Here is a 25467-nt window from a genome sequence, read left to right on the forward strand (position 1 = left end):
GCTTGCTTCCTGAATGAAGAGGATCTGAAACCTTTTTCTAGAGCATGACAGAAGCTTCTTCCCCTCCCAAACAACCCATGGCTATTTTTTCACCACTCTTATTAGCAGGACACAGTAGATCACAACCCAAAGGCCCTGCTCAAGAACCAGTCTGGCTTCATCCCTCTCCAAGTGTTAGGAGGTACCAAACCTGGTGTTTGGCACTGGCCGAGCACTGCTTTTCTTCTGACCTCAGGAAAAGTTGTAGCCTTAAAGAGGACAAACTCCACACCCCAGCCAGTTCACTCCCTTCAAGGCTGAGCAAGAGGAACAAATGCTGAGTTCCTCCAAGTCTCAACCACGGCGGCAGTGGGAGGAGAGGAACAGCCTCCCAGGGAAGGGCTCTTCCACAGCTCACTCGCAAAGCATATTTAAGGGCGAACACAGCAGGACTGCAGCATTTTCAGATTTAATAGCAAGTCTGCACTCATCAGCACCAGCTTAGACGCGGGGCATCAGAGGCGAGAAGTGGGCGAGTACATGAAATAGCAGAGGTGGACGTGATGCACAGCTGGGCACAACAACAGGACTAAAGCCCTAAGTGATGTCATCTGCAAGAAGCTAAATGCGCTGTGAATAAAAGGAGCCTGCAGCTAGTATTTCAGCCTTGCCTTGCAAGGCTATTTTTGCTTAGATTGCCAAAATGTAATTACAACTAAATCCCCCCTAACAAATACCGGAGAGCAGCAGGGGAGACTTGTATTTAAAAGGAATTTTAAGTAGCAGCCACAGTAGTACCTGATCGCAGCAGGGAAAACCAACTGTGTCTGGAAAAGAGCATTTGGTTGAGAGCTGTGACAAACAAGTGGCAAGAGCAGGAATAGGACCATGGGGTCTTGAAAAAAAGAGAGGGATGCCATCACAGCCCGGGGAACTGTCCTCCCTGCCCAGCCAGGTGCCAGCAGGCACAAACTGCCTGACCACAGGGAGCAGTTAGTCACCACTGTCAGTGCGCTGAATGTTTCCAGAGACAGCCTAGGACTGACACCTTCAATGCAGAAAACAAACCCTTCAGAAGATTGAATATTTTAAACGTTTTTTTCTGTCAGTCCTGGCTGCTTTCAGTCTAGACTTCAGTAATAACAGGAGGAATTTACAATTGGAGTCATGAGGCTGAAGGTCCCGCCAGTCCCCAAGGCCGCTAATTGCCCCAGACATGTGCCGCTAGCTCTGCGGTCACCACCAAATCAGCCCAAGCAGCCCCTTCTCCTGGGGGACTGCGCAGAGCATGGCGGGCAGGAGACGTGCCCCATCTCTGGCCACAGCCTCCCCTCCCAGGCCCGATGCAAAGGCTCTATTAAAAACGAGAGGCAATTGTGAGATTCCCTAAGGAAAAGGGGAAAAGGCTGGAGCTGTTAATGAGTACAATTAGCGTTGCAGTCAAGCAGAATCAGAGGAAATAATTAGCTCTTATTGTTTTCTGTGGCATCTGAATTGCAGCCACACCAGCTTTCCAGGCAATAACCTATCAGTGTAGCCTCACCCCGGAGGACAGAAGACAAGGGCTCACTTGCAGTCCCTCTTCTGGCCACAGCTTTCATGCAGCTACAAGCAGCAGCCTGGACCATCACCCTCTTCTGCTATACCCACTGGGGTCCAGTTTCCCAGATCACCAGAGACTTGCAACCCTCAGTGCACCCCAGAAGCATGAATGGCCCTGGATTCAGCCTTTCCTCAGATCCACTGCAGGGCAGCACTGCTGGCTCTCCACCAAGACAGCCAGAGTCAAGGCAACTAAGTGACACCAAACACCTCTCTGTCCTAGTTTGAAGGAAGCTTCCATCCCTCTCCCCAACAACCAGGGCTGGGTGCAAGGCACTGCTAACCAGGGAGTACAAAGAAGGGGCAAAGACAAAGAAAGCAGCTCATTTCTTAAGCAAGATGTTACATCTCTAACTCCTCTGCCCATATAACGTCACAAACACAGCAAAGTTTGGCCACCACTGGCACTTGGGATGCTTTGCTGCTTCAGGTAGGTGGGGAAGATGCTTTATGGAGCTGGCAGAAGCAGGTCTGGGGCCTTATCATAGCCTGGAGAAATACCATCCCACCGATTTTTAGACAGAGCCAAAAAAAGAGAGACTGAAAGAAACAAAGAGACCCAATAATTTATTGGCAGAGCTGAAAGGGGGCATTTGAAAACCATAGGGCTGACTCTCAACTGGGAAGCTCCTCCCAGCTGCAGAGATATTTATAATACTGGTATCCCTCAGCAAAAGGCTCTGACGTTGAGGCAGAATCCCAGAGATCCTGCATACCATGTAGAGAAAGAGAGGAAAGTGCTGCAAGATGCGGCCCCAAGGGCACACTGCTAATTGAAAGGTTGGCCTCCCACCCCACTGCTAAAAAAAAGTTTGTGTATGACAAAATCAGGCTCTATTGTCACTGCTGCTGGAAGGCTTCAGATGGATCCTTCCTCCAAGGAGGAGTGTGAGAGAGTGGCCCATGAGTCCCTTCAGAGTTCGGAGGGCACTGGTGGAACCTCTCAGTGCTTTCGACACGGAGAGAGGAGCTTAGTGCCAACTCTTGTTCTCACAATGTGATTTTTGTGTTTCGAAAGCTTGAATTATCCCTGGAAAACAGAGGGAAGAAAGAGGTTAAAGGTGTGCGTTCCTTCAGATCACAGCACCCCCCATTCCACCCACCATGGCTACCAGTGTTGCCATCCCAGTACGTCACTCAAATCACTGCTCGTTAAACCTCCCAAGCAGATCTGCTTTCTAATGAGAGACTTTTCACATAAGTCAACCTGCTGCTCCAGAACACCTGGAACACAGGAAGATCCCGGTTTATCCCCATTCATCGGGAAGAAAAGTGTCACCTCCTGTGAGCAAAGCATATGACAGACCCTGGAAGCCTCCCTGAAAGGATTCTGGTGTTTAAACAACTTGCAAGACCTCTTTCTTCCCAAACTTTTGTCCTCAGGGATCTTGCCTGGAGCACAAACATACTGTCAGTCCAAAATCCTCCTGCCTAAGTCCCTTGTATTTAGGCTCCTTTTGTCATGCTGTCAACAAGTTTAGCTCTCTGGTCTCTCCTACCTTAAAATAATATCTAATCTGAAGAGGATGTTTCCCTCAAGTTTAAACAGAAGAGTTTCTTCAGCAGCTTTTACTCACACGAGCACAGGCATGTGAGTTGCAGGGGCTACTGAAAGAACTGCTGGTCCACAACCTTCATTTGTATAGTCTTGAGGCACATGGCAGTAACTAAAGATGGGGCAGGTTACAGAAACCTGTGTTAATGCTTACTGCTAGCCTGTGAGCAGCAGCAACAGGCAAAGCATATTTACACATTAATAGAAAGGTGGTGTGCTTTTTAAACTCTAATGGAAATAAATAAGATTGCAATTATTTTGAGAGGATAGGTTTGGCAGCTCTGCCCATAACAGCAACAGGGCAGTAAGTTGCCCAAACCAAACACCTAAGGATGCCCAAGCCTATATCACACCAAATCAGCAGAGCTGTGTTGAAGAGCAAAGGCAGCAGCTTCAGAAGCAAGGTGCTCTGCATGACTAAAATCCTGCTTAAACTCCTGAGCTAGCACTGTGTGCTGCCAAGAGCTGCACGGTAGCTGTAACATCACAGCACATTGCATGCTGGAATACCTCCAGGAGGCGGGCTGGAGAGCTGGAGGAGCAGAAGGCTGTAAAAAACACTCTGTAAAGAGTTAAACAAGTTACTCTGCTATGACATGACAGCAAAAACCATGCTGGAGGCCATCTGCAGAAGACTAGGGTTCACCTTTGCACTTGCCAGCGAAGTAGGCTGTGCTGCCATTTGGGGAACATGATTCAGGATTCATTAACTGGATTCTGGTTAATTTGCAACAGTGGTTTGGTTTTCTACTCCATACTGTACTTTCACCTGTGCAGTCTACCTCAGGAGAACAGCACACTTTAGTTAGCTCTTTCTCTGACAAGTTCCTACATTTCCTCGCCTTTTGCCTGTATCAGGGTGCCCCAGGCCCTCTGCTCATCACTACTCTCCCTGCTCAGCATAGGTAACCCAGTACCTGAGAGCTAAATCAACTCTGTCACTGTTTTCCTATACACTTGGTACATTTACTGCCTTCTAAGACTGGTATTTCATGAAGTGAGCTGGTCTCCTCTTCTGGAAGGTCGCCTGAATGTCATCAAACAATAACAACACTACCAGGTGCCTGTGTAACATTTTATAACCATTGATCCTCACAAAAAGCCAAATCTGTGAGGAAAGATAGATACTATTTTCACCCATGACTTCAGAGCAAGCTATGAGAACACTGCTTGCCCAAAGCTGTGGAGGGAGGTTTTGGGATCCCCAGCAGCCCCACAGAGCTCGGCTGTGTTGGAGCAGCTACATACCACCATGGGGTGGGAAATGGGCAAACGTAATGCTTCCTTCCAGTGGGTTCCTCTGCTTGGCACTCATCAATGCAGCAATCTCACTTGGCTACAACCAAACACAACTCTCACCGCCAGGCCTTCTGCTAGCCCTCCTTAAGGAAAGGGCCTGCCATCAGGGAAGTGGGCACTAGAGGGGAAAACCAATCTGAGCTGCAAGGCTCACAACAGCCCTGAGCTCACCTTGGCTATTTTCTCTGCATATGGTCAGTTGTCACTACCAGAAGTAGCAGGTGGTTTCATCTCATTAGCCACAGCATTATTATTTCTAAATACAGTAGCGACTGTGTGTCCTTCCTGAACAAGCTCTTATTGACAGACTAATTTATTCTGCTCCAGCCCACTGTCAAGAGCAAAGGCACATATGCCAAGCTCCAGGCTTCTCTCTGTGTCCATCACATGGATGTGCTTAGCATTCATTTACCACTCCATATCTGCTTACAGTCAACCCTAGGCAACAGACCCAAGCCGAAGACATACCTCTCAGCCTCCTGGGACCAGGTCTGGGATACAAGTGCCTTGCACAAGTGCTAAGGACCCATTAGCAAAATAACACACAGCATCACCACAGAAAATGCTGTGTGAATAGAGACCATGGTGAATTGGTGAATGTTGGTGTCTTTGGTCAAAAAAAAAAAAAATAAAAAAATAAAAAAATCATTTTGACCTTTGGGAAAGAGCCAATAGCAGAATGGGTCCACCACCAGGCCCATAAGGCAAGAGAACATGCCAGGCCATGGGAAGGGGGCTGGAAGCTGAGAGGTATGCCATGAAGTCACATAGGAAGAAAGATGAGGCCCTACCCTGGGTGTGACAGAGGGAGGGGGAGCGTTCGATCAGCGGCCACTGCTGTTCACCAGGCCATGAAACTCCTCCCAGGCCCTGGCAAGCCAGAGGGAAAAAAAAAAAATGAAACAAAAACCAAAAAAAACAGCACTTCTTAACTTTTAACGAGAGCAGAAACATTCAATGGCGTTTGAAAGGCACTTGTCTTCAGAGAGCAAGGCAATATTCTCTGATAGCCCTAGTGGATAGAAGCATCCTTAAAACCCAGCCAAACATCTGACAGCGCGAGGCAGCTTTAACGTTCTGCACAGACATGAAGCGTTCCCACTGGCTGCTGGTGATACAGCTACATTAATACCCAGAGACAGGTATGACCTTCCCAGTCACAAATGGAATATCCATTTCCTATTGCTAATAAAATAGCCAATGTTACGTCTTTCTGGAGGATTATCACGTTCCTTGGCTGATTACACTCAGCCAGTTACTGGCCTCATGATTCACCACATACCTGTGTATGTAGTAATCCCCCCAAAAGGGGCTTCTTTTAATGCCACATGGCATTATTACAAAATTCTTCGATCAGGTGGCAGAATCCAATTGTTATTAGAAAGTCTCATTTCCTATTGTAAACCTGCACTGTCAATGGCAACCCAGTAAAAACATTACAGCTATTTGAAATGAAAATGTTTTCAGATAAGTTAAAGGGACAGGCCTAACGCTGCATTCCCTGGTGGAGAGTGCTACTGACGGACGAAGCTAGCAGACTGAAAAATTGCTGTCTGTTTTACAAAGGCAGCATACTGAAAGCCCTCTCAGGGAAAAGATGCCGAGGTTAATGTGAGCATGACTATTATCTTCTGGGATCAGACACATTTAAGAACCTCACAGTTCTCCATGCCCAGCAAAACAGTGCTGGTGCCTAGAGCACATGCCAAGCCATTTACTGAACCCAGAGAGTCCCATGGAGCTGGAGGGACCTTAAAGGGAACCCAGCTCAGTCATAAAACCAGACCACCATGCAGATTTTGCTGTTGGTATTTAGCAGCTACCTCACATCTTGTTTTCTGCATTGCCTCATCAGGCCACTGCAATACAACAGGAGAGTCCAAAAATGGAAACCCTGTATTAGTCAGCATCCGTGTCAAAACCAGACCACCAGCCTGCCTCTTACCTGAGCCTCACAGAGTCAAGCTCCCAGCCAGCATCTGCAGAAGCAGCTCTGGTGTCACATGCTCTTTCCCAGTAAAGTCATAGCCCAAATAAATAGATACCCGTCACATGCACTCTGCAAGACTGTACACTACATACAGGCATTCTTGCTGGAACCCAGCAAAGAGGGCACAAGCAAAAAGCTTGTCACTGTGGTGTACAGCTTGGAAATGAAGACACTGCCTTCCCAGACCACAGGACAGCAAATCCCTCTTTTGAAAGTGCTACAGGTGAAATCCTAAAGATCACTGACTTCAGCACCACCAGTACAAGCCTTGTGAATGGAAGAACACTCCAGTTTTTCCCAGCTTAAAACTGCTTTAGCAAAGCTTCCAAGAATCAACTAAATCTCCATAGCCCCCACAAGGCACAGGCTCCAGTAAACTACCAAGGTGATCATGTGGTCTAAGAGAGTCCTTATCTACGGCTGGCTACATCTTCTCCTCAGTCTTCCTCCATCCACGGTAGCTCAAAATCTTCCTGATCTTGACTAGGATGGACAAGTGAGGAACAGCAATCCATGGGAGTCCCAAAGCTACATGGTATCTCTAGCTGACCCTGAGACATAAGCCCTTGAAGCCAAGGGAAACATGAGGGAGAAATATAGCAGAGGGTGCTGTAGGTGAACAGGATGCTGTCAGAACACAGGACACAGCTGTGCTGCATTAGTATAGCAGGTCAGATGTGCAATTCAGCTTGAGGTACAGCAGTATGTTGCTTGGAGGAGAGAAACCCACAAGTGGCTCATTCTAAGCAAGGCAGTGGCACAGAAGACCCTAAATGGGAACTTTCCTCCCCAAGTCTCCCCAGACACAGCACCCTTCAAAGTCACAAGGTCAAGAAATCTTCCAGAGAAAGGAAAACTGCCCATGTCACCCAGTCAGCACATGGTACTAGACACTGTGGGCACAACTGCCTCCCTTCAGGAGAAAGTTAGGGGGAAGACAAACTGGATCTGAAGCCCTCTTGGCTGCTGAACGCAGGTTAGAAAGCTATGCATGTCTCCAGCCCTGTCAAAAAGTCTCTACCTTCATGTCCTCCCTCCAACTTCCCAAGCCTTATATTTCTACTCTATTTCCATCACCCATTATCACATCTTCTCTCTTTCCTCTCCCACAGTTCTCCCCAAACTCATAACTTCTGTTCTCTGCAGAAGTGACACAAGAGCAGATTATCTGTCAACACAATCAATAATTTATTACCCCCTTCAAACCAGGGAGTCCCGCATTCCAACATCCCAATAACATCATGCACATAGTCCTTCAGTTGCCAAGTCCTTCTCACAGACATAGAGAAAAAGCTCTTCTAGCCAATAATTTTTAAGCCAAGACCCTTATACATATCATAGTACTAATGACTCCAACTATCTGCTGACTTGACTGAAAAAATCTACCAGGATGTGTCTGCCCTAATGTACCTAAACTATGCTAGCAGAGCAAACGGCTCTCCATTTCATACCGAACAAGGCTGCCAGTTAATTTTGTCTGGCAGAATCTTTATGACCTGTGACGTGCCAAAGGCACAGTGCCAGAGAGTCTAAGAGGTTATTTTTATGTATAGACATTTTTAGTACCTTATTGCTATACTGTCTGCGCAGCGATCAGATACTCAGTGAATTGATCCCCAACACTCAGATTATTCCCACTGAACAGATGGGAAATGGAAACATTAGCACTCTAAATAAAGTCAGCCAGAGCTGTTCTTCCACACTCATTCTGGACCCACAACTGTTGAAACTTCCCACCTTCTCCCCCACTGCCCAGAGTCAGGATCCAGGCAGGGCTCCCTTTATCCCTATCAAGTTGGAGGAAAAAAACAAAACCAAACCAAAAAGAAGCCACTACCAGAAACTCCAGCAAAAAGAGGAAGAGAAGTCACAGCTGTTTCAAGGGACTTTACAAATCACCATTGTGCAAGCAGCATTAGCTGTTTCCTTCAACCACCCTCAATCTTTAAGTCCTAGCAGTTCCCCTTCAGTATTTCCCTGTGCAGCCCTGCCTCCTTACCATTTCCTTCCCCAGCTAAAAAAGGAGACAGAGAGCAGCCTACAGTGGGTGCTGCCCTCACAACAGTCACCAATGTCTGTCCCTTCCACCACCCTGTGTGCAATCTCCCCGCACACTGATTACTCACTACGCTCTGCAGGTATGGTGTCCAGAGCAGCACGGCCTCTTCCTGGATGCTCCCCAACTTCTATCAGAGTGTTTGGGATTTGTTCAAAGCCAGTCAAGAACTTTGTGACAGGCCTGAAAACTAATAGCTTTTAAAAAATCTAGGATATTCTCCTAGTCTGAAATAATTCTTTCACATATCTGGCAGTATCTGTATCAAAGGCAAATAGGGAAGTCATTGTGACTTTGAAAGGAACACATTTGAACTGACCTCCTTGAAAAGAAACACGAAATAAATAAGTTATAGTCACTTCTTTGGTAAGAGACAGGCCACCAAGATAAGGAAGCCTTTTACAAAGTCACGGACACTGCTGAATAAAGCATACTACAGTGATGGAGAATGAATCAATGAATCTATCATTTCAAAGCCCAGGTCTACGGAAGTGCTCTTCTATTTGCAGCACCTGGAAATATTACCGGAATTGGAGAATGGAGTGATAAATGAATTAAGCCAGCATTGCAGAGACTCAGGAGAAGAGGACAGCTATTAGATCTGGAACCTCTTCACTCTCCTCTAGCTTTTATTCCTGCTCTCAGACTTGAAGGAATGAGGGTGAAACAACGCAGCTCTCTAGAGCTGGCAAAACCGAAGGCAACCTGCTTTCCATCGACAGGCATCAGCCAGCGTGTATGGGTCCCATTTGAAAACCACCAAACTTTAGACAAGGTTAACCCTGCTCACACCATTTAAGATACAGTCAAAGATAAAGATGACACAACTAGGCCAGCAGTATTGAAGGGTTCTCCTAAAGTCTTGGAGATTAGCAAACAAATGGAAACTAGTGCTATAAAAACATAACAGTGTTACAGAATTAGCTGAACGCTGATGCAACAACAAGGGGGACTTCCCACAAGCACCCCACTGCCAGCTTACTGTCTCACAAGCACTGATTTTCTTGCTCAACACCTGCCACTTCCATGAGGATTTCTCTTTGTCATTCCTCACTTTTTTGGTCATTTCTCATTTTTTTGTCCCAAGAACCTTGCCCCTGCAGTTTTCTTACAGCATATACCCTTATTCCCTCCATAGGCTATCTGCTTGTTTCCTAACTAAAATACAGTCTGAGGCCATTTCCTTCAACTGCCTGCAGCGAAATGAACCCAGTGCCAGCGCTATTAAGATCAACTATTCTCATTTACTTGAGTCATCCCATTAGTTATCAGTGGTGACTTTGAAAGGAAAGGATAGTTTTATACCCTGCTCAGCTCTCACTGCAGCAGGCACTTACAAATAACTGAAGCTTTGTTTTCAGAAAAAACAGCCTTGCTTTAGAGCTGACAGGATGATCCATAAAGTCACACAGCAACCAAAATATTTCCAGACCAGGCCGCTCAGTGACAGCCTGCTGTATGGCCACAGGTCTGGTCTCTCCTGGCATACGAAGCAATGTTGTTGAATTTACTTGGGATTTCTGGGTGGTACTGCAGGTGAGAGCTTTCAACAAAGGAGATGGTCACTGATCACACAGTGATAGGTGCAGAAAAAAAAGGCTGATAACCCCAGGCAGGGCAAAGGTGTGTGCAAGACAGCCAAGCACTTCATGCTGCAATGCTCAAAAATCAAACTTTACAGCGATTACTTCCCCTCCACCCCTCTTCCCAACTGCAGTTCACTTGCTACAGATACCTGAATATTTTCAGTGGCTTCACTGAGACATGACCAGGCCATGGACAGCAATATTCTGCTTTCAAAAAAAGGAGGCAGTAAGAGGTCTTTTAAGAGGTCTCTTTTTTTTTTTCCCCCTTAATTCCAAACCACAGAGACTGCCACTGTCCACAACCCACTGTCACTGCTGGACTGTGTCACCTTCAAGGTTAACACCACTGATGAACAGACCCTATTAAGTGGTTCGCTACATCCAAGCACACCTCTCTCAGTCCACCTCCGAGGGAACAAAGAGAAGCCTCTCCAGCTACTGAAACAAGGTAGTCCACAAAATGTGACATATGTTCTTTTCAGGTGCTCAGCAGTGTAACATCTAAGATACTATAAATCCCCTGGAATTAAGCAGAGTCCAAGAGATTGTTCTAGCTCTTCTAGCAAGATTGGAAATTAATACAGACTAGGCTGACCCTTCCACTCACTAGGATTTAGGCAGCTTGTCAATATCACAAGCAAGAGAAAGGACAAACACAGGAAAATTGCAATGAAAGATCTGCTTATCTAGCTAAATGCACAAGCCCCATCACTGAGAGCGGAAAGGACAGAATGCAGAATAGCTCCTTGGAATAGCTGTGAAGCAACAGATACTTTTCAAATGCAGCTTGGCAGCACCACCGCTTTCTGAAACAAAGGGGGCTGTAGACTTACTGACAACTCATGAAAAATGGTGTCTAAAATGAGTTCATATGAAATGCATCATCACAAAAGGAATATATAAAACCTGAAACACAGGGCTGAGGTCCCACAGTGAGGGGCATGCTAGCAATTTCTACAGAAGCGTTCATTTACAGTGTGTTAAAAGCTAATCCAGGTCAATTCACTACCTAAAAGTCAAGGTTTTGAGAAACGCCTGTTCTTTTCTTGCTAAGCGTGCTCCCTTCCCTGAAGCACAATCAATGCCAATCAAACCCTGCACATGAGCAAAGCTCTAGTGGAGAGATGCAGCCCATACAAATGAAAAATGCCACAAGCCCCCCTAGAAAGGCAGCCCTGACAAAGCCTACAGCATTGCTCTTCCATTAGAGCCTTTCATAAAACACAGCCAGAGTGTGAATATAGAGTGCTGGCTAGAAAGCCCTCCCGAGTCATAAATCACATGGTACATGCACAGCATAAGTGGAGTTTATTCATGACAGACAGTATTTCAACAGGGCTTGATAGATGGGTGAGGAGAAGGAGCCAGACTTTATGGAGGATAGAACTAGTTACACAAGAGATTCTTCATTAGTGAGAGAACCTTAATTATATGAAGCATAGCCAAGCAGAGTCAGAATGAAAGCTGGGGCTGTCCTGCTCTTCTCTGTCAATGAAACAGGCACCATCACCTCTCTACAGCTGCTGCCGCTTGCTGCCTGCTGGTACCATGCGAGAAAGGCACAAGAAGTCAATCCACACATCACTACACGGGAACTCCACTGACAAGTACTTCTGCTCTGAATTTACACCAGTGCCATTAGGAGATGTTGGCCAGCACTGCAATCAGACTGATGCAGCTCAAGCCAGGCAATGGAAAAAAAGGGTTCTCGTGATCCCCTACATGGTGGAAGGTTAATTGCTTAGATCTACCTCACTAGGACACCACCAAACCAATTTCTGACTATCCCTCCTACTCACAGACAAATAAGCAGAAGACAAGCCAGCCCGCCCCTATTTAAGAATTGTTCCCAGCTGTAATCTGAGCTACTAAACTTGATTCCTCAAACACCTGTTATTCTTGGACCAGCTCATTTTGCACCATACGTCAGTAGCACAAAATGAAACTTTGATGCTATGCAGGAAGAGAGGGCAGCAAACACAGCATTTACGCTGTTGCAGGAAAATAAGACCACAATATTGGATGCATCATCACTCAAGGAATGACATCTGTCAGAGCAAGGACAGTTACAAACATTGCCACAGCAGCATTCTCTGTGCTAGGAAGTGCTGGTGGTGATAGCGTGTAAGGCAAAGGCCACATCATTTCCATTCTAAACTTGCTACCTGAACCACCACTGCAGCTTAGGACAGTTGGCTCAGTACACAGTTTTCCCTACAGAGACAGAGAAAAGTCAAACACCTCCCTCCTCCCACCATAAAGCCGCATCATCACAGTCTGCAGTCTGCTACTGCTGAACAAGAGTGAAATACCCTGTTATGTGTCCACATGAGTGCTCTGCTATCTCATAACATGGACAGAGAGTCGATAGTGCCCTCTCCCGGCAAAAAGTGCATGAGAAATATTACGGGCAAAATCATGAATACGAGATTTCAGCAACAGAAGAAAGAACTTTCAGAAACCAAAACTGCCTGGAAAAGATTCAGTTTAATAATAATTTCTCCTTCCCTTCTCTTTCCCACGTGAAACACAAGATGCCTATAGGCAATTTAAATAAGACCTCTGTATTATTGCTAGTGACCCACACTCAAAATTGGCCACAACTCAAAGCTAGCTGTCTGCTAAAAACAGGACTGATCTCACCAAACTGTTTGACAGCACACTGATGACAGGGTGAGTATGTGGAAAGGACAAGCTAGCGTAATGAAAGGAAGTCATGAAAGGTACTTGCACCCTGACTACAGGTTAGATTAAAAAGCTCACTGCTCTATCAGTGCCTTAGTAATCTGTTTCACTTCTTTTTCCAGGTACACCTTTTTAACCAACAGGACCTAATCATTGTATTGGTTTATAATACACTTAAGAGAAAATTACATTATTCACCTCTAACTAATACCTATATGTGCAATTTTTTGTCATTCTCTAGGAAATAAAAGTCACCCTGAATGGCCTGGTATGGTAAGCTATAATAGGTTTATTTAAAAATACAGCTGTCCTCTCTGTGTACCATGATCTTCTACTCTTGTTAAAGAGCCTCTGTCACCAGGGCCTGGAAGACTTAATATATGACGTTTATTATGATTAGAAATCATTTGTACAGCACTGTAAATTCACACAGCACTTTTCCAAGATCATTTATAAGTCTAATGGCACTATAAATCCCCCTTAGCTTCCGCACTTTATTCCCCAGAATCTCTATTTATTCAAATGATCTTGTCCCCCCCCACTGCAATCTTGTCTTTGAATATATCAAGCCACAGTCCCACACTGGGCTGCCCATCTCCCAGGTGACAGGCTGGGTGGATTACTGAAAAAGCCCTGGACTATATATACACTTTAAAAAATAGGTTTTACTATTAGAACCAAATGTCCCTAACGGCATGATAATGACACAGATATTTGGCTTTCAAAGCGCACTGGCAACAAATGCTGCTGTTTGTATTACTCTTTGCAGTGAACAGCCCTAATGCACATGAGCACTTCTTTCAATTCTTGCTATCTGCATTAAACTGCTCAAGCACGCATGCAACCAGCAGCAGGCCCTCCCCCTGCCACCACACGTACTTGATGCTATCGGTGTGTGTTTTATATTCCATGATGGTGTTGGGAGGTAGGTTGAGCACTCTTCGTAACGTATCGCGTATCCGGGCTGTCGTGGCCTGGTCGCTGGCTGTCTTGTTCCATATCGAGATAATATCCTCCTACAGAATAGCATGCGAGGGGTAAGCAGATGGTACTTTTTGTAGCCCTGCCAAATGGAAGTACACGCCAGTTCTCCAAAGTGCTTACCTGGAATCGGACAGAGACGACTGCCCCACAGATTTCTTCCCCTACCATAAACTGTTCTCCCAACATTGCCAAAATGAGATTCTCCCAGCATCGTGACGCTAAGCCCTTTCGCAGACGGATAATCCATTTACCACCATTTTTGTTGGCATCATCCTAGGAAAAGGGGCAAGAAATCGATTTGTTTTCTTTCAGCTATTTTTCTGCTTCCCACAAGATAGCAGAGCCACAGACAGGAGCAGATATTGATTGGGTGGGGCAAGGGACAGAATGGAGGTATTTTCAAGCAAGAACATGTTGCTTCTCCCCAGTACAAGCAGAGACAGAGGTATACTATTTACTTTGAATACAAAGTATTTGAAACAATGACCCTCAGCATTCCAGACAAAGTTTTATGCACTGAAGTCTTTGCTAATGGGAGTGCTAGTGGGATCAAAACACTAGAGCCCAGCACCAGCCTACCAGTCTACACACAGAACTAGAGGCAAGGACCCTAAAACTAGTCCTAAAGCTTAGACTGATTCCCCTTTTGTCTAATCCCCTGTATACTTAATTCTGATTGTAAAACAGGAAAAATCCCTCACCACAGAACATGGAAGGCAGGGAAAAAGTTTGCAAAGTGGTATTTAAAAACAAGTGAAAAGTTGATAAAACACTTTCCTTCCACATTTCCATGAATGGGCTCACAAGCTGTGTTAACACAGCCGATTCTCTGGGAATCACTGACATCATCACACACCATACAGCTGAATGTTTGTTCCAGACTGTGGTGACCCAGGAAAATAACCAAAAAATGAGAGGAGAGAGTAAAGAAAAAAAAACTTTATGTGAAGCACCCAGTCCATCACCTCAATACTGATTCCACGTTGCACCTGAAAGAGCTGAAACTGCTACAGACTCCCCTGCTTTAAAGAACCCACACCTACGTCAAACAGCAGCTCCTCCTCTGTGCAGAACGCTGTGGCACTCTCTTGTACAACACTGTAGCTGTGAAATCTTACAAGGTGAGAGGGGAACAAATTCCATTCAAAGCCGGAATGAGAGAGGTAGGAACAAGTCAAAGAGGTGGTAGTTAGGAAGGGAAAGGGAAGACGGGTCTAGGACAGAAACAGGGAAGAGCAAAGGATAACTTGGAGGGGACTGCACAACACAGGACATCCCTGGCCAAATCATCAGCCATCCCCTCTGCCAAGCTGGGACACACCTCAAAGATGCTAGACAAGGCAGCCCAACCCTTCTTAATGAAACAAAGTTAACTTTATTTTAGCCTTAAAGCTTCTCTAGGGCTCAGACAAAATGAAACATTTGTATGCTCTCAGAGACAGCAAGTGCTAACGAAGCAATCCTGAGCAAATATAGAAGTGCCAGCGTAACAGCAGCATTCACCAGCCTCCTATTTTTCAGGTATGTGCTAAAGCCTGTACTGAAAGGGGAAAGCATCAGCTCCGGACAAACCTCAAAGCATGACAGCAGCCACATGCATGGCGAAGAATCCAGATCAACACAAGCTCTAGGAATGTCACATACTCCCATGAGATGCAAACTACTTTCTGATTAAGTGTTTTGTTTTCTAAACTGTGAACATCACACTCGAAGAATTAAGCTGTCTAGGCTTCCGTCTTTAAGCAGGGAGTTGGGATTAACTCCTCAAACGTTCCACAATGACTAATTGTCAAAAGAGAAAATGGTATTGCTCAAAATATTTCAAAGGTGGTTTAAGCAGGTTAAAGGCTAGAAAGAGAACAGTGATTGGGAGGCAGATGCTGTATTGTGTGTTTTATGGTTATTGTTAGTTTTCTTTCAGGTTAAACAAGTTTCAGTTCAGTCAAGCATTTGATTTCCCTTTACCAGAATAATAACGATCTGCAGCCCAGTAAACCACCAGGGAACATTATGCTGAGTGCTTCTGACTTTACCCAGAAAAGGCACAGATGGATCCAGAAAAAGATCAGAGCTACATAAACACATACATGTGCCTACAAGAATGACAGTAAGTAAGGATTAGCCTGTAAGAGAAAGGAGCATAAACAAAGCCCTAAGAAGCAAGAAGCAAAGGGAAGGCCAGAAGCAAGATCCAGGTCCTCTTCTATAAATACAAGAAGGGAGTGGGGCCAGAGGTAAAAAACCAAAGAATCTCTCCACCCCCATCTTAAAATGGCTACAGGGAATGCTTTATAAAAACTCTGGTGTCATTAACTTGTGGACTCTCTGGTTGACACGTTATCAGAGCAGACAGCTCATGATGAGTCCAAAGAGGGTTCAACGTTTTATATAAATTGTATTTGCTGTAACTGGCTGTAAAATACCTTGCTTAAAATAATTGCCAACTAGGGTCACATATAAATTTCTTGGGACCAAGCAGCATAATTAGGTACTTCAGAGCAACACATAAAATCCTCATATTGCGAATAGTATTGGTCATTGCTGGAAGCAGCTGGGAACTGGAAGAATGATTTGCTGGGCAATTTTTTTTTTTTTCTTTTTTAACAGATTTGGATAGGAATGAACAGAAGCAAACTAAGTGCCCTGGAACAAAAAAAGCAAATGAAGGGCTAAGTATTCTTTCCATCTTCAGCTATGCATACAGCTGTAGGCTTTTAACCATATGCACCTCTTCCTTCCTTGTCTGAAAAACGAGGGTTGGTTTCTTACAAGCTTTGCCAAATTCCACTTACAGAGGTCCGGCCCTTCTAGAGAAAAGCCCCACACTGCTGTCACTGGACAAAGCTATAATAAAGGGCAAGTGTCCATATTAGGAGGCACAGAGCTTAGTTGAGGTTCCCTCCTTCTTGGGCTCCAGGCAACACTGCCCAGAGATCCTCCTGACCCACGGGTAAGGGCAGCTCTGCAACCTTTGGGAGAACGCAGCTAGCAGCTCCCTGCATCTTCCCTCCCCTCTGCCAGCAGACCACAGGTTACATGGGACAGAATTCTGAGGACAAGTTTACAGGAAACCCAGAAGAAAGGACTGCACCCAAGAGAAGCCTGGAGTGCCATTTAATGACAAGGGTCCCTTCACTGTGGAAAGTTCCCTCCAGAATACTCTGGGAAAATATCAAGGTAGAAATGAGAGCTCCAACTCACCTCCCACATGGGTTTGATCCCCTCTTTGAAAAGATGGAAGTCACTATGGCCTGTCAGGTCCCCAGGACGTACCATGTGACTGTAAAACCGCCAGAACTGCTCCACCTGCAATGACACAAACCACACAATGAGGCTTCTCAAACTGTTCACAGCCAAGATTCCTGCAGAAACAAGCTTCCCTTTCTACACCAGCTGGCCAGAGCCACTTTCTCCTCTTCTGCGCTACTTTCTTGACACAAGGGTGTTGATTATGATACCCAGACAGCAGTGGTAGGATCAGAGCTTGGATGACTGTTTCTGACTGGCTCCACGACTGCTTGGAATATTCAAAAGGTGCCTCCAAAGTCACCTGGTGTTTGTCTGAAGAAATCTGGGCTAAGATAGCTGCTGCTCTGGAGGATAGTTCCAAACATATCTTGTCAATCCTACTGCCCAGACTTTCAATCAGTGGATGTGTGTCAAGTGCATCAGCTACAGCTCTCTACACTATACACATTAGCCCTGCATTAACTGCTGCTCTCTGCAATCCTGTAGACTGCAGGAGCCTCCAAATTAGACATTTTTTTGTATTTAATTTTACTATATCCAGGTTTTAAGACAAAAGACACATTCTGGCACTGGTTTAAAATCTTAAGGCACCATTCAGAGCTTTTATTTAAATAACTCTTATTTCCTTTCACAATCTGCCATGGTACACTTGCACCACTTCACTTTGACCAGTTTCCATTCTGGCATCCTTGTGTCTACTTCAGACAACCCAACCAGAAGGCAAGGGAATTATCTTTTCTAATTCTTAAAAATAACATATTTATCCTTTCAGATTCTCTGAATAAGAAACGATTTTAGAGAGGCTGGATCTTTAAAACAAAACAAGGCACTGGAAGAGATTATACTAATTTCCATATTTTAAGAGGACCCCACTCAGCAAGACGATAGCTATTAAGCAGATCAGTAGTGAAGCTGGAAGGGTTAGACACCATCCCAAGTACTTTGACAGAGATCTTAATGACTTGGTCAGCACTTGGAATTCTGCTCCAATCCCTGACCTCTGCCATCCAAGCAGGAATTTGCTTTTATAGCCAATAAAATTATGAACCGTGACTGAGGTGGGGTCAGAAGCAATCTATTTTTGTCACACATCCAAATGCAGTGTAGAAATGGCATTCTTACACCGAGTGAATATGCCCTCTAGTGGTTAGCATTTAAAGGCTTTAGAACTTCCTACTGAAAAGCAAAGAATAAATCCGCACTCAGACTTAGGCTCAGACATTTCTTTCTGAAGCTTGTTCTTCCTCCTCTTCAGACAGAATTTGGAATCAAACACATTATCAGATCTGTTGCCAAACTCTCTCCATCCTAACTCTACTCTAGCACTTCCAACCTACAATAGCACCCACAAACACTTTGCAGCAAAGAGCAGACAAAAGAATGTGAAGTTTCCCCCCTAAGGATCTAAAACAATGCTAAGTCTACACTGATTTAACAGACTAAAAAGTTATTGCCAGATCATCAAGCAGTAGCAACATTTTTCATTCACTGAACTAAAAGTACTTGCTCACACAGGGGAATAGGAGCAGTAACTACCCACAGCGATAGGCTTAGAGCTATTCTGCCTACTCTTACCCAGCAGGGATGCAGTAACACAACCCAGCTGCTTGGACAGGCATATGTTCACAGCCTCCAGAAGGGATAAAGGTATAATTTTACAAATTCTGACATTACAGAAGATTTACTGGTGGGTAAAAGTAACATTTGCAGGGGAACCTGGAAAATCTGGAAAAACTAGATTTAAAAGAAAAAAAAAAAAGGAAAAGAAAAAGCAGCCAACAGACTTCCTAGACTTGAGAACAGTATCGTATGTGGTGCCTCTACAATGGAGACAAGTTCTGCTCATGTATCTTGGGATCTTAATGATGGTTTTACACTGCCAGTACCATGCAACAACCCAACACTACCTTTCCAGCATATGCTCGATTTAGTCCAGAAATAAACAAGCACAAAGAAGTGAAGAGGAAAGGGAGGGCAGTTTGCCTTTTAACGAATTTCACTGCAACACCAAACTGCACTTCAGTCACCACTGCCAGACAGATAACGGCCCACTAGCTGTTTGTAGATACAGCACACCAGATGCTTGTTCCAAACACAGTCTTTGTGGTGGAAATAGAGGCAGTGGGAAGTGCAGGGGGATGACTGTACAGTCTTTGTTTCACACCTACATTGCAGCCAGAAAAGCTGTTGCTTTCTTCTCTTGCTCACCTGTCAAGATCTGCTCCAGCTAGCAGATTTAAGCTGCATGGAAGTTCTTTTAATTTTCTATTGTTATTCCATTTACCACCATTACTGCAGGCACAGAAGTGTAGCACAGGAGAACTGCTTAAGACACATCACCTGCTGCAGGTAATTCAAGAACTCATACGTAAGCCATGGCAATTCACCCACTCTCCTCTGTTCCTGACAAGAGCACAGCCTGCATGTGCATACACCTAGCACACAGGCAGTAAGGCAGCCACAATGACTACGCTGTGCCCAAGTGACACAAGCACAACAGGGGAATACTCACGGAGGCAAAGGTGCCAATCTGTTTGATGTTCTGTTCGTAACTCTGTGAGCTGGTAGGCCTCCCGGGTGTTCGTCTGGAGTACCAGAAGGTGTAATTATACTGCAAGGGGTGCTCAGCTGGCCCTGGGACAACAGCCTGCAGAACAGAAAGACTTGCTTACCCCTCATACACTCTTCTAGAAGGGGAATGGGGAAAATTACATTCACAGCATCAGAAGTTCACATTCCTGCCCTCACAGACTATAGAACAAACAACTGATCCTCATTTTTAAAGAAAAATTGTTTTAAACTGTTAATTGTCTGAAATGGACAATTAGGCTAACAGCAGTTGACTATTTCAAAGCATATTAGAAATTTGCAGTGCAGGGATGGCTGTGGAAATAACAACTTAAGCTCAGGAGAGTGTCACAAAAAAGGCAATCCTCACAACTATTAGAGGCAGTATTACTAAATTTTCCTGTAGTCCTTAACTGTGCCCCTCTCAAAGGAAAAAATCTAAAAGCAGAATGAAAGAATTTTAATTTTTTCAAATTAAATAAAAAGACACTCTCCTTCCCTGGGAAAAACAAAACCCATTTATACTAAACCATGATTCAAAAGCAATTATAACCCTTTGGTGTCACCAACTCCCTTAAGCAAACAACACCCTAACACTCCGGGAGGATTAGTCTTAGAACTCGTTATGTCAGCTTTGGCAGAACCCATAGCTAGCAGTGGGCAGTAATCATTTTTCAATTTCCAAAACACCCATTTCTGATTAAAAAGACTTCTAATGATCATAAAAGAGGCTAACAAGAATTCACTACCTGAGTCAAAATTGACAGGAAAAAAACCTAAACGCAAAAGCCCGTATCTTGTATCACTTAATATTGTTACAAGAGTTACTAGGGCTTAAATCTCTCCTCTTGTCTATGTGAAGTTTTTAAGGATTGCATTCCTTTAAACAGAATAGTTTTCCTAAGCGCAGGATTAAAAAAACCCCACAAACAGGATGGATATATGTCTTCTTAGCTAGGCTACACTACATATACAAGACCCATCTGAACAGTTATTCCAACAGCAGCACCAACACAGCCTGGTAAAGCAACTGCAAGCCACTACTTCCCTGCCAATCAGTCCTTCCTCCACATCCTCTTCCAAACAAAATTTCTGGTGAAAATAAAGCTTTATTTCTCATTTCTATTCAAAAACCTGGCAGAGTACTAGCTGCATTTGTAAAGAGAGCATTCATCCCTCCATTTATATACCTCAAAAAGCTACATCAAATTATCCACATGCTAAGGTAGCCCTTCGGCCTTCATTACAACAAGTGACAGCGCACTAAGCGACCACAACCCACCAACACATATTTTCCTTATCCTTGAATTGAGGACTGACCCTCTAGCACTCCCACATCATGCCCTAGCAACGGAATGCAGATGCTACCACCATACCTTCCTCTTGGTAGTACTCTGTGGTTTCTCTCGATCATTCTTTTCCTTCTCACTGTCTTTCTGTGTGTTATTCTCCTCATTCTGGTCATGGTCTCCACTATCATCATCTTTCAATCTGATAAAGAAAAAGAGAACAAAGGAAGTGAGTCTTGCATCTCGCAGCTGAGAAGTTCCATACCAAGCCCCAGTAGTCTCTGCTTCAAAGCTCCCCCGTGGTGCAAGGGCCATCAGCGTTTGTACATCTACGCTTGACAACCCACGCAGTAAGAACTACTACTACTGCTTTGCATGCCCAGAGCCCATCACAGGCATCTTCACCACACACTTTTAAGCAGAAGTGAACAAAATGCCTCTTTAGAACAAACTCAAGCAGCTCGTACTAGACACAGATCTGCCATAGAAACTACCGTCAAGATCCCTTACTGCCCGGGGGCAAACGCTGAAAGCCTTCACTGTAACTCTGCCGCCTCTCTCCCTCCCACCCAGGTCCCCGGACGCAGCCCCTCGGGCCAGCAGCCCCACACCAGCGCCCTGCACCCCACAGCGCTCTCCGCCAGCCCCATTCCCTGAGAAGGGCCGGGAAAGATGAGCGAGAAGCGGGGCCAGAAGGCGGCTCGCGACTCCCCGGCCGGCCCGCCCGCCCCGCGGCGGTGCACGGTGAGGGGTACCCCGCCACCAGCAGAGCCTGGTGCCGCCGGACGGCCACCCCCACCCCCCGGGGCCGCATCTCCTCGGGGCCAGGCGGCAGCACCCGGGCAGGGTCGGGCCGGGCTCGGAGGGGAGGAACGGGGCCGTGCGCGGCCCCGTGACTCATCGCGTCTCGCCCGGCCGGCGCCGAGGCAGCGGCGAGCCCCCGGCAGGGAGCGGGGCCGCGCAGCCGCCCGCAGCGGTGGTGGTGGGGGGGGTGGCCGCGCCACCGACTCACGCGTCGAATTTGTTGTTCATCGTCGCTCGCTGCCGCCACCTCCGTTCCCCTCAGCGACTTCCGCTCCGCCGGGTCCGCTCCCCGAAGCCTTCCGCCGCTTCCGTCGGTGCGGAGGGAGCCGCCCCGAGCTTCCCCCCGGCACCATAAGCACGGCGCACGACGGAAGGAGCTGAGGAGAAGGGAAAAGGGACGCTCCCGTCGCCATCTTGAGTGCGGACTCTGGTGAGACCCCGGGGGGGAGCCGCCATCTTGGGAGTGGCAGGAGGCCAGAGGCACCATGTTGGGGGTGGCCCGAGGAGGGGCCGCCGCCAGAGGCGGGAAACGCCGTGAGGTGGGGCCTGGCGTCGAGCTGTCACCTCACACGACACCCAGCGCTCGGCGGTACGGGCGCCCGCTGCAAAGAGACACGGCCAGCCGGTTCAAGCACCTTGCCATTTTATTCACTGTGTTCATTCGTCTCTGGTAGATACAGTTTTAGGAGCCAGTCAGTCACTTTTTAAGGGGTCTGCCCAATTTATCTCCTGTGGTGTCAGACAAGACCCCACCAGGCCACCAGCCCCCATCCCTTCCTTTTCCCTTCAGTATATCGTGAGGGATGGCACAGATCTTGTACAGGTGGGGCTGGGGGATGATTCCCCACGTAGGCCTGTCATCAGCATCCTTCACCCTGTGAATAGATCTCTCAAGATCTACACCTCATTGCTCTGCCTGCTAACTCTTATTTCTCTAGCACACCCTACCTGAGAGGTGGATAGGGTCCAGGGAAGGAAGAGGAGAGGGAAAAAATTCCACACCAGGGAAGAGCCTGCAATGCCTGCAGTGTCAGCAGATGATAACGGACAGTTTAGAGAGGGCAGCAGAGATAGTCCCTCCTCCGGCATCTCCTCATATTTTAGGAATTCTTTCCTGGGTTCCTCGTGAGCACAGAATCTTCTTGTAGTATTTTGCAAACATCTGACCAATAATTCTGCATTCTGGCAGAATGAGTAAATGGATTTCTGACTGAAGTAGTTTCTGTTTCTCCACCAACTTGTGGAGAGAGTGGGAGAAAATCCATAGCCTGTAGGTCAGGAATATGAAAAAAGGGTATTCAACATATGTAAGGTACTACATGTCCTCTGTTACTATAGTGTCTGAGTGTATTTATTCTTGCAAAGCACAGTAATGTGATGCTGGTATTCCTATTTTACTATTTGGAAGCAAAGGCAATGGGTGTCTCAGCAACCTCCCTGAAATCACAGAAGTATGGTGGAACAGGGAAAAGGGGTCTCTCAATTCCTAGGCTAAATATCCTATCCCACCCTGTTGTGTTATGGGCTCAAACCTGTGTTCATAATCTTAGATGATATAGAAAATTATTCAAAAGTAGATACTAGCAGAAATAGTTTAAAAACCCCATAAAGAATTTCCTAGTTGGTTGCAGTTACACATAAATGGGATCTTTGTGCTCTGAAGACCAGCAGTTTATGAAAATATTTCAGAAAGGATGTGTTACACAAATTGCTGTGGAGACCCGTTCATAGATAAACCTAATGGACTGTTTCCTTTACTGGGCTCTTAGTCTCTGCTGATGTCAATATTAGTATAAGATTTCTAGGAGCCAGTTCTTAATTAGCAAACAGGTTTGCATCTCCTGCCTTCTGAAGGAGCTTTAATCCGCCCTTGTTTTCCCATAGGACAATCTACCATACTACCACAATTGCAGTTCGTTTCATTGAGCATTTCAGCTAGTCTTAGCTTCTTTTCCTTGAGAAAGTTGTAGTAGGTCTCCAAAATCACCACCTCTGGTTTCTTTGCTACCTAGACCTTGTTATGGAAATTAATAAAGATACTTGTGGCAGGAGATCAAATGTTAAGAAAGTCTTGGCCTGTGAAACAGTCACTGTAGGACAACTGTATGCAATACTGAGGATTGCTCTTACCTGCAGAAAACAGCATAAAGGCTTCTCTGTTCACAGAGTTTCCATCCCTGTCCAGGAAACGACAAGGGTTAAACTGTCAATGACTCTCCCACTGCTTTTTGATCATAAAGGACAGAAAATATGTTGGGGAAAATGAAGGTGTCCTACTGAAAGACAAAATGAACATACAAAGATCGTTTTCAAAGAGTCAAAAACTAACAACATAAATTGCCAAGATATCAATTGCTGTCTTAAAATTGCCCAATGCAAGTGCCAACTAATTATTACGGGGTGAAAAACAAGGTCACACTGCTATCTCCTACAGATTGGCTTATTTAGAAATTACTAGGCACTCTTAAAGATTGATTTTAGAGCACCAGAGGATGCAGTAATTACAGTAATTAGAATATTTGGAAAAAAAACCACTGAACTGAAGGCTTCACACTGATCCAAGACCCCCAATTCTGATCTTGATTTTCTCAAAGAAATCTTCCCCCAAAGACACATAGGTCTTATCCATTGGAAAGAACCACTTACATGAGATTGGATATGGATTTAAAGTATTCTGCTGATACAATGAATTGCACATACAGACACTGGTTTTCTAGAGGTTCTATGTTTTTTTATATTTAGCTTGTACCAGTTTAAAAGAAGCCTAGCGTCATTACCAGTAACTTTATACTGACCTAACTCTTGAAATTCTGTACAGAAGAATGGTAAAAGTAACATCTGTGAAAAGGAAACTGGGTACAGGATTCACAGTGAAGAGTTCCTCATGAGTTGTTCAAGCTCATTTTTGGGTAGTTTTGCAGCCTAGGACAAAATATAAACACAACGTGGTGTTTAAATCAGAGTGATCTATTGCCTGGCTTTGCTTTGTTTAAGGGTTGTCCCCAGAGTTTAGTGGCATTAACATATGTTAGCAATAGGGAAGCCCTGCAGTGCAGTGTCCTGTGTGCACTCAAACCCTATTGCACTTATCCTGCTCTAACACGTAATCTCATGTAGAATTGCATTTGTGTATGGCAGGACTGTTCAATCCTTATGTTCAATTCTGCAGGATGGACCAGTGGCAGCATCCAGCTCTTCCTGAACTCATTCTGCAGACTAAAATGACTAACAGTGCATATTCAAGAAAGCAGCTGATGTGTAGACTCTATGCAGAAACTCAAAATTCCCAAGACACCTTACACTGCAGGATTAGGGCAGCTGAGTCAACTGCATACTGCCATGCCACGAGCAAGGACAGCAACACATGTAAGTGCAGATACACACATTTCTCACCTTGTACTTCCAGATGTACCATCATGGAGAGCTCAGCATAAAGCGATAGTGGTATTGTCTGAGCCTGCTATGAAGAGATCTGTGATCACTTGTGCCATGTTGGTTCCTCTGAACGTAGAGAGTGGGTCACCCTTTGGCTGCAGATATGAGACAGTGAGATTTAAGACTTTTAAAAGCATGACAAATCTCCAGCAACAGAGCTTTGTTTCATCACAGAGTCCATACTGAGTTAATGAAGCTGATAAAACAGCAGCCATGTAGCTCTGTTAAAAAAAATAATCCTGCTGACTGAGGAAGACAGTGTACAATAAGCTTTCTTTCAGTCTAGGGTGAAACTCTCTCTGTGATAACTGACAAGGAACATCCTCGGTAACTTCACAAAGTACTTTGCTTTTGAGATTGAATTCAAATAAAGAAATACCTCAACA

At 45.4% G+C, this 25467-nt stretch overlaps 1 protein-coding gene across 2 annotated transcripts; it reads right to left on the minus strand.

Annotated features, from left to right (window-relative positions):
* Positions 1-2127: 2127 nt before the first annotated feature.
* Positions 2128-21937, minus strand: EIF4E2 (eukaryotic translation initiation factor 4E family member 2). 2 transcript variants are annotated; one of them, XM_074911888.1, is made up of 8 exons: positions 21855-21937; positions 20930-21044; positions 19498-19632; positions 16938-17042; positions 13857-14009; positions 13632-13768; positions 5227-5305; positions 2128-2611 (listed from the first exon to the last, which is right to left on the minus strand). In XM_074911888.1, the coding sequence occupies exons 1-7, from the start codon at positions 21872-21874 to the stop codon at positions 5260-5262; spliced, it is 711 nt and encodes a 236-aa protein (XP_074767989.1). In that variant the 5' UTR covers positions 21875-21937; the 3' UTR covers positions 2128-2611; positions 5227-5259. The 2 variants fall into 2 exon arrangements, with proteins under 2 accessions (XP_074767989.1, XP_074767991.1); XM_074911890.1 differs by lacking the exon at positions 5227-5305.
* Positions 21938-25467: the final 3530 nt, after the last annotated feature.

The sequence above is a fragment of the Athene noctua genome, chromosome 8 (assembly GCF_965140245.1).
Source record: "Athene noctua chromosome 8, bAthNoc1.hap1.1, whole genome shotgun sequence".
NCBI classification, from domain to species: domain Eukaryota; kingdom Metazoa; phylum Chordata; class Aves; order Strigiformes; family Strigidae; genus Athene; species Athene noctua.

Excerpts from the sequence above, each read along its gene's own strand:
- EIF4E2 (XM_074911888.1), bottom strand. The coding sequence starts at position 21,874 with ATGAACAACAAATTCGACGC. Across the intron at positions 13,769-13,856 it reads TCGTCTCTGTCCGATTCCAG|GAGGATATTATCTCGATATG; the intron begins GTAAGCACTTTG and ends GCTATTCTGTAG. Across the intron at positions 5,306-13,631 it reads ACACACACCGATAGCATCAA|GGCCTGGGAGGAGTTTCATG; the intron begins GTACGTGTGGTG and ends CTGGCTTGCCAG.